A 9,869-nucleotide genomic window follows, 5' to 3' on the forward strand; every position below is an offset into this window, starting at 1 on the left:
TGCAAAAAGTCATTGGGCATTCAATAAGGGCATCGAATATTTTTTCTACACACATTTGAACTTAAATCCAATGACATGGTGAAACGTTTTGTTGATTTCACATAAATCAAAACTAGATGAACTAACGTCTGTGCCCAGTGGAAGGCTACTACAAAAATGACCATAGAATAAAGTGTGGATGCATGGATTATGTGAGCAGCGCTAACATGTTTAGATTGATGAATATGATTGACTTAGGTAGGCCTAGGTGTATGTGCTTTGATTCAGCATTTTCCACTAGGAGGTAGTCAAAGACAGGAAATCTACTCAGGAACTACAGATTGTAGACTACCTGCACTACCTTTTGACAAGAGCCATATGGGCCCTGGTTAAAAGTGCCGCACTATAAGGCATAGCGTGCCATTTGGGGCACAGACCTGGTTGCCAACACAATTTATGATGAACTACTCATTTACTCCGCCACACAGCAGGAGTATGTGGATTTATGTCCAGGCTATGTAGAGAATAGGGCTTAAATTAGTTCTTTAAATGCCCTGATACCAAGACAGCGTCACTAGTGGGAATGAAGCAGTCTGAAAACAGATCTAACCCGAAACAGCACCCTTTCGGGTTTTTGGCTGTCTCGGTCCCAGAATACTCACAGGAATGTTACCCCCAAATAGAGGTCAGAGGGACTATCAAGGGACTGAGCTCTTGATCCAGCTTTCTTGTGATTGGTGCAAAGGGACAAGGGTTAGAGTGAGGAAGTTAGAAACATGAGCTTGAGAGGTTCAATGCTTGTTAGCATCCTAGTAGAGACCATGGTTTTGTGCTTAGTTCCCCCACAATTAGTCCACCTACTTATTGCTAAGCTGCATCTTGCACTTAATGTATAGTGACCATTCCTCATGACCATTACATTACCTACCAAATGCATGAGAACTCAATAAGGTAGAATGACAACTCTACCAAGCTGTATTTAGCTCGCTCATGCGGTTGTCTGGGGTTATAGAGAGCAGGGTTTGGGAGGTTGCCTTAGTGCGAGTAAGCAGGACCTGACATTACTGTCTTTTTGATAATGCTCTGTCACTTCCTCCACTGTAGAGGGCCAGGAGATAGGCAGCGGAAACAGATGTGGACTTGGTAATTATCAAGAGGACAGTTGTGTAGGGCCCTAAGGTTTCATGATAGTGTTTAAGTCCAAGTTTGAACTTTGTAGTAGATAAATATAACAATAAACATAGCATACTAGCAGTGTGGAATTGGAATTTACCCCAATTCTTGAATGCACTCATGAAGTGGAGAATTTGTTTAATTCAAGTTATGGAAATGAAATTAGACTGAATTGGAATTGAAACATTTAATCTTTGGAATTCCATATTTTCACATTACCCATGATGGAATTAATGCACTCACTATCAAAATGTTGACTCCAGGATTTGTTTTAAATCATTTCAACTTGTATCTAAATTTCCAGTGTAGCTAGGCTGTCTGAACACTGACATGATCAGCCTGAAGGAATTGAATTTGAGGAATTGTCAGTGATAATATTGACTTGGGAAATTAATTATTGGAATTTACCTAACATAGGAATTGAGACTGACCTGGAATTTGACTTAAACAGAATAGGAATTAATCAACACTAAGTACTAGTACTTCGGCCATTAAACTAAAAGAAAGTATAATTCAAGACACCTCAGAATGGATTTTATTTTCCTCAAAGCTTTATTGACTTACAGAAGCGTTGACAGTTTGGTGTTGGTCTTGTTTGTGTACATGAAACAGTGCTTCAATCCTTTCCATGATTTTGGTAAATTAGAATAGAAAAACAGCCATTGCTCAAAGTGTTGCTATGGTCTAAGTCTAACAGCTCAAGTGTAAACTAGAGACTCAGTGTGGTTGCATCACAAATGACACCCTATTCCCTTAGTGCACTACTTTCACTAGAGCCCTATAAAAAGTACAGCGCTATAACAGAAAAAGTGTCATTTGAGACTTGCCCAGTGTCTGTGGTCAAACAGAAACATTCAGTAAAGCTGGTTTCATCTCCTCTAAACAGTGTCTAGCCTACCTAGCAACAACCCTACCAGATCAGCAAGTACCCTAACGTGTCAAAAAGGCACTTTTAAAGCTGTTTTTGTTTAGTTTTACTCACAACAGAAATATCCCATTTTGCCTTCTCATCCCCCAACAGTGTATTTTTCCCCCAGTATGCTGCTGCTAACTATTTTCTCTTCTCAATAGAGACATGCTATGTGATGTTCACTCCAAGTCATCATGGTTCTGGGTGGACTCATTGATCACCTGATGATGAGAGGGAGGTTATAGTCAGTATGGCAACACAACTTGCAGCTTAGAGGTATAATGCATAATAACTTGTCATAACAATGTATGTGCCTTTATGATGTCTTAGTATCAGGCCTCAGTGGACTTATGTCTAACATGAAAGTTGAATGGACAGACTTAAAACTCAGCCTTCACTGATGTTATGTATTCTTAAATTCTATAGACTTAAATGGAGTCTAGTACTTACATGACCATCTCTAGTTTCAATGGTCTTGATCACAACCTTCTTTGACATGTTGTCAATCATTGGTCTTGCCTCAAGCATGGATTCTGCAATAAGACAAAATATTGAATAGAGTGCAACTTGGATAAATGATATTAAAATGTTCCACTCAAGACAACACCATATGATTAACCGTTCTAGTCAAATCAGTAACTGAATTGAATTATTGCATACAACCTTTATGTCGCCATATAAGTGGTTACATTCCATTACATAATTTCTCTTTGAGAAGGACTTTCAGAGTCCCATCTACCAATAATTCAAAGGCTCAGCTGCATCACTCCGAGGTTATATGAGGATAGTGCTGCTGGTTCTCTGGTGAAGTTGTCAAGCTAGTGTTAAGTATATCCTCATGACTAACATTTCCACAGGAGGTAGTGCTCTGTTCTAAAGCTTTATCAAAGGGAACCTACCTCTCAGGTTAAATGATGAGAAGTTGGGCATGGGAGTGGTGATTCTAGGAGGGTTAAAGAGACAGGGGGTAGGAGAGAAGGAAAAGCGCATTAGACGTCTGAGGTTGAGAAACTGGCATGCAAACCACAGAAACACTAATCTTCCTTACAGGCCCATTTAAGACGCTTATCTACAGTCCAGAGGAGAACACAAGATAAAACCTGTTTGTTTCAGTCTTGACTCATCTGTCTCTAGTATAAGCCACCATAAACACCAACACAGGCAAATATATTTCCCTATATACATACACACCTCCCTCTTTCCCCCCTCATTAACTCTACATCCTCATTCTCTGCCCTCTTTCTACTTTCTGTTTATGTCACCTGCTCCCCTCCCGCTCCAGCAGCTTGGTAGGCATCTGTTCATCATGACCTCACCTGCTCTCCTCTCCCTCCAGCAGCTTCCTGTAGGTGGCGATCTCTATGTCCAGGGCCATCTTGACATTGAGAAGGTCCTGGTACTCTCTGAGGTGACGGGCCATCTCATCCTTCATGTTCCTGATGTCGTCCTCCAGGCGAGAGATGGTGTCCTGGAAGTTATTAGCCTCGCAGCCAAAGCTCTCCTCCAGCTCCCTCATCTGACGCTCCATGGACTCATTCTACACATCATAGGTTGATAAGAGATGACTGATTGTCTCAGGTTAAATTACGCTATGCTCTCATATATAGGTTTCCCTGAGATGTGGCTGTAGGAGTCGAAGTAAATATATAGTAGAGACAGGGAAGGACTAGCTCCATGACAGGTCATTGTCTGAGGTAAAGGGATGCTACACTGTAGTACATTTCAAAATGCTCTGCAAGGACACTTCCAGAAATTCCGTTAACATTGTATTGCATCTGGGTTGTTAAAATCACATCTTGGGAGGACACCAGAACGCATTCAGTCAGCCGAGGTTGTTTTGCTAGTCTATTTTTGCATTCAACCACTCATTTCATTAAAGTTGCATTTCATCTGACTCAGCACAGGAGATGTTCTGCCAGTACTCCTCACTCTAGTAGTACACTACATTTCCTCTGGAGTGAGACGTAGGGTTTGCTGGAGACTCACTAGCGAGGCGCTTTTCATATGGTGTTTGCTCCACTAGGAGCTGAAAGGAATAAGTAATGTCAGTCAATAGAGGAAGTGAACAGGGATAGTGGTTGCACAGGAAGTACTTACAGTTCCTTTGAGAGAGTCCACCTCACAGGTTAGGGCCTGTACCTGACGCCTGTACTCGTTAGCCTCCTGCTTGGCCTGCCGGATGGCATCGGTGTTACGGTTCGCAGCCTCCGACAGGTCAGCAAACTGAGGGGGATGGGGAGAAATAAAGATAGATGGGAGAGCGAAAGAAAGCAGGCAGAGAGGCCTTGTTAGTTGTCATTAGAGATTAAAAGGCTTTTTTAATTAGCCTTAATTGATGTGTGGGAGTCTGGGAGGCAAGGGGATATAGACAGAAGGTGAGCGTGAGCAAGAGAGGGACTTGTGTGAGAAAACTCTGCTCTACTCCTGAACCCTGAGATTAAAAGGTGAACGCTCAGCCTCTTTCTCACCCTGGCTGTAAGCCCAGACGTTTAGCCTTAACGCGAAACAGGCAATTTGTCTCTCGCCCTCTGAAAACACTTTTACATTATCCAATATGCATTGTCCTCAAATGTTTCCATTTTAGGTTCCCATTAAGAAGATCAATATGCTTTAGAGCAATGCACCCTGCGGTCGCAGACCATTGTCATTGACTCAGTGAGTGGTCAGCTGTCCACTCAATCCACTGAGCCCTACAGCACCATCTGGCCTGTTAGGAGACTGAAAAGATAATCCTACAAGAAAAAGCCCTGCTAGACATTTCTACTCTGTCATCCATAGAGTGATCATTGCTGCAGCTGCACACCAGAACTGCTACAGTGCATTGTCATGGTAGGACAGCTTTGGATTCGTAAAACAGTTAACTAAAGAGCATTTGCAATCAATCTTCAAAGATTTAAAAGCCTGATGTTGTTCAGCTCCATAGCAAGACACTAGCCTACTACATCCTCTAAAAGTATAAACGTTCATTCTGATTAGTGACAGACGGGGCCAAAGAGACACGAAGCCAGTGTGAGGGATTGAACGACAGGTAGAGGACAGACAGTGTGAGGGAGACAGATGCATCCCAAATAGCACCCCATTCAGATCACTACTTTTGACCAAAGCCATTATGTGAGTGAGGGGGTACTGACCTTGGACTTGTACCAGTCTTCAGACTCCTGGAGGTTCCTGCTGGCCAGGGTCTCGTACTGCACACGCACGTCCCTCAGGGCAGCTGTCAGATCAGGCTTAGCCACATCCATATCGATCTGGACATGGTGATCCTGGATCTGTGCCTGCAGCTCAGCAACCTCCTACAGAGTGGATAAAGGAGAGGGACGGTTACAATCCTGATCTTAGATCAGAAGGTTACCTCACTGGCTAACGTCCAATAATGTACCGTGGTCACAGGTGTGTTTGTTACAGTATACTCAATGTAGATGGGTAACTTGAGATGTAAACCACCATATTCAGCCAAACACCTTCAAACGGGATTTTTCAAACTGATTTTGCTGAAAACCCCCACACAGGAAGTTTTCCCCCTTGATCTAAGTCTTTGCGCCACCTGGCATGCATTTATCCTCTAGACAGTAATTCCCCAGACTTCCGATCCGTTGAGAGTGTGTAATCACCATGGCAATGACCCTGCTGGCCAGGCCAATACCATGATCCTCTTAGGCCTTGGTGATGGCGGAGGTGGCCGGACAGACTGTCTGAACTTGGCACAGGTAGGGGTGTAAGGTTAGCTGGACAGACTGTTAAGTGACAACACTATGAGGACAGGTAATGTCTATGATGTCTGTTGGGACACGTGGGAGGTGTCAGGTGAGACACTAATATGGTCTTTCAGCTTCCTAATAAACACTAACTATCCATTGGGACGTGTGGGTGTCAGGTAAGGTTGGAGGGGCAGGTGTTAACCACTGTCATAGTCACCTCGTCATGCAGCTTCCTGAGGAAGAGGATTTCCTCCTGAAGAGACTCCACCTTCCTCTCCAGATCGAGACGAGCAAGGGAGGCATTGTCCACATCCTACACAGGAAAAATTTAGTACAACGTTTTACATCACATTCTAGATCCCGTACAGTGGCATTGCAGAAAATAGTGGTCCACATCCTCAATACTGAACCACATGGCATAAATGGCCCACTGTAGCTCAGTTGCTAGAGCATGGCACTTGCAATGCTAGGATAGTGGGTTCAAACCCAAATCACTTGAGGGTTTCATGTCATATCAAAATGCTATGTCCACCTCACTCTCAAAGACAAGTTCAGTCAAATGTAACAAATAACTCAATTTTTAATAAAGTAATGTACAAATTATACATGTGACAATGTTATAATTCAATAAAGTCCTGAGTCATTTAGCAGGTGGTCTTATCAAAAGGGATTTACACTAAGTGCATTCATTTTAAGATTGTGGTTGTCACCTCACGATCAGAGTTAAAAATACAGGATACAAACATTCCATGCCAGGTAAACAATGGCTATATAGCATTTTGCAACAAATATTATTTTCATACACATAAAATCTATTAAGCATTTTTTTTTGCACATACACGATGCAATCATTTGATGAAAAACCACAAATGTGAAAAGTGTGTATATAGCATTTTAAAAATAAACTAATATATTATACAAAATGCCTTTAATCAATTTTCCAAATCCAGAGACATGGTCTCCTTACTACGTCTCAGGTAACTTCTGTATAATGCATTGTATTACACCCATATTTCTCACATCTTGAAGGCCTGTCAGTGCTGATCATCTTGAGCCAAACTCCCAGCTTCCTGTACTGTCACAGCAACACCATGACATTAAATCACAGAAGCATTAATTTCCTGTATTTAAAAGCCCCAATGAGGAATAAGTGAACAAGCAGCGTAGTTACTGGGGGAAAATAATTAGTCAGGAATCATAAAAATATATTAAAAAAAAAAAATCAGCCTCATGTCAATAAAGCTCCATTTCTAAGTCTTTCCAGCGTAAGTGCCTTGCTGCTGGACACACATACAGATTGCTGGCCTCTGGTCTCGGCTCTGTCACCCTCTGGCCCGGATCTGGAGAGCCCTTGTTGCCAGCGCCAGATGTACTTGAACAAACACTGTCTCAGTTTGTCTGCTGCCTGCCAGCCGACCAGTGTGCGGAGGTCAGTCAGTGCCGCTCACCCACCCCTCCTCATCCCCGCCACTGGTACCGCCCACCCAGACAACAGCTTGCTTTGTCATTTAACCCACAACCCCCCTCTCCATCTCCTCATCAACAGAACAGAAACAATGGCATTGGAGAGTCAGCTTTCCTGCCATAATTTCCGACTGGGACAAAGCTGTCCATTGAGCTCTGTGTTTAAAACAGACAGTGAAACGGTGGCTGGCCCGGAACAGACCTGGATGGAGGAGAGCTGCTGTGGACCTTCCTGTTCAGTTCTGACAGCCGTTTCAACAGCTGGGTTCTTGTAACATTATATTTGACAACCTCACCACACTAAGTGTTCCACTGGCAATTCCCCAAGGGGAGAACAAAGGGATAAAAAAAGCAATTTAGGTTAGAAAGTGGCATCTTGATGAGTAGTATCCATAGAATTATGTATTAGGTTGTGTATATGTTATCAGGGAGGGCCACTTGATTCCATGTCCTCTCCAAAACAAAATTGTATTGCTCATTTGAATGGGACTGCATTCTGAATGGGGAGCCCACTGAGGTAAGAGAGGATCAATAACCACCAAGGTCCTCAGTAACAAAGCTGCTCCTCACTGCAATGCCACCAAATGAATGAAAACCAATGGAGATTTGATCTAAATCATCAAAATACCTTCTAAAATGTCAAGAGTAACACTTGAGTAGCCAGCATCAGTGGAAAGGCAGTCATTCTAATGTAAACTGCACATATTTCCCCCCCCATGAGTGAACAGCAAAAAAAAATTTTACCAGGGCGTGCCACTGAGACCAATGTCTCTTTTGCAAGGGAGGCCTGCATCTTACAATTACATACACTCGTGTCAAAATGACTTTGGTCAAATGGAGTTGGTTGCAACACACCCAACATGGCTGACTGTTCCACGAGATTGTCACTGGAGGTGAAACATCTCTACATAGGACCTACGCTACCACGCAAGGCAACTTCATCAGGCATGAAGTTAATCTTCACATTTCAAAAGACATGCTTTAGTAGGAAAAACAACCACAAGTATTCAGTATGAAATGAACTGGACTATGTAGTTTACTGTTGAAAATAAAATAAGAGATGGTGTCACATGTTTAAAAATAATGTTTGTTGTGTTTACACTTTTTTTTTTATGAAGAATGAAGGAATACTGTGAATGGGACTTTCTACCATACCTGTCTGAAGCTCTGCAGGTTGTGCTCCGCTTCCTCTTTCTGGATCATCTCATCTTGAAGCCTGAAAATAGCATTAGAGAGTATTATATAATGCATTTCAATTGCCACACCCACATTTGGTGGGGAAGTCCTGAAGTATGGAAGGCTGTAGTGTTGAGTTCCCAACTGTAATATCACCATAACAGCTTGAGTCTTTTATCTGAGGTTACTTTCACCAATAACTTACTCTTTGCAATCGGCTACAACGTTATTATATGCCTTCTTTGCCATATATGTGATTATTTGAAGTGTACGAAAGGAAAATCGTTCCCCTTTCTTTAAAAACAGCTAAAATAGTCCAATGGAAAGTTGCCATTGGAAGAATGAGCTCATTTAAGTATTTCGTGATTGCATAATATGTTCAGTGCAAAACTGCATCCAGGCCTTGAACAAAACAGCTAAAGCTATGACAGTGAAGAGCGCTTAAAAGCCCTTAATCTGCGTGTAGTTCTGGGGCTGTGGGCTAATGGCTTTACAAAGAACTAAAGAATGCATGGGCCGTTGCCAAGAGAAACATTTTTGGGGAATTAATGAATGCACTCCAACAAAGGTCTTGTGGAACAAAAAGTGAAGGGACGTGTAGTCGCATTAATAGTTCATATAGTGTTTCAGCGATGGGGGGGGGGGGGGGGGGGGGCATTTAGAAAATGAAATACATTGGTTGCCTACTTCTCTCTGAGCCTCTCGATGTCCTCTCCCAGGTTGTCCCGGTCCACTTCGACATGGGCTTTCTCATTGGTGAGCTGGTCCACCTGCCTCCGCAGATCCCTCATCTCATCCTCGTACAGATCACCGATACGGGACGCGCCTTTGCCCTTCAGCTGCTCCAGCTCTGCTAACAGGATCTTGTTTTGCTGCTCCAGAAAGCGCACTTTGTCGATGTAGCTGGCGAACCGGTCATTGAGGTGCTGCATCTCCGCCTTCTCGTTGGTCCGGTTGGCTTTGAACTCCGAGTTGATGGCATCGGACAGGGCGAAATCCACCGTTTCCGACGAGAGCCGGGGCATCGGGGCGCTGCTGCGAAGACGGATATTCTTGGAGGCGTAGATGCTCGGCGGAGCGGAGGAGACGCTGTAGGACATCCGAGAGGAGCGCACCGGGCTCGAGTACTGGCGGCTAGACAAGGTGGACCGAGCCATCCCGACACCGGGCCGTCCTTCGCCGCCGAACATCCTCTTGTAAGAAGATGAAGAGGTGGTTTGCCTGTTGGTTGTCCGGTTCATATTGTAATCCTTTGGTCCCTAAGGTTTCTTCTTTCTTAAAAAAAGTGGTGTAAATGCCTTCTCTCAAACTGGACTTCCACTTCAGTGTGTGATAAAACCTCTGAACAGTACTACCCCAGCGAGAACTCTGCAGTACGCCAATGTCGGATTTTATAGTCCACTCCTTTATGCAAATCACATGTGGGTGTGATTGACGAAGCCCGGAGCCTGTGAAAACACTGGTATGCG

General features: G+C 43.5%; 1 protein-coding gene across 1 annotated transcript; it reads right to left on the bottom strand.

Annotated features, from left to right (window-relative positions):
* Positions 1–1,685: 1,685 nt before the first annotated feature.
* vim (vimentin) lies at positions 1,686–9,744 on the bottom strand. The gene is given in 9 exon segments (NM_001140475.1): positions 1,686–2,283; positions 2,513–2,595; positions 2,962–3,005; positions 3,379–3,599; positions 4,160–4,285; positions 5,194–5,355; positions 5,978–6,073; positions 8,380–8,440; positions 9,088–9,744. Coding segments are annotated over 9 exon segments (1,389 nt in total). The 5' UTR covers positions 9,642–9,744; the 3' UTR covers positions 1,686–2,241.
* Between the last annotated feature and the right edge of the window lie 125 nt (positions 9,745–9,869).

Source organism: Salmo salar, chromosome 19, assembly GCF_965601325.2.
Source record: "Salmo salar chromosome 19, fSalSal1, whole genome shotgun sequence".
NCBI classification, from domain to species: Eukaryota; Metazoa; Chordata; class Actinopteri; order Salmoniformes; family Salmonidae; genus Salmo; species Salmo salar.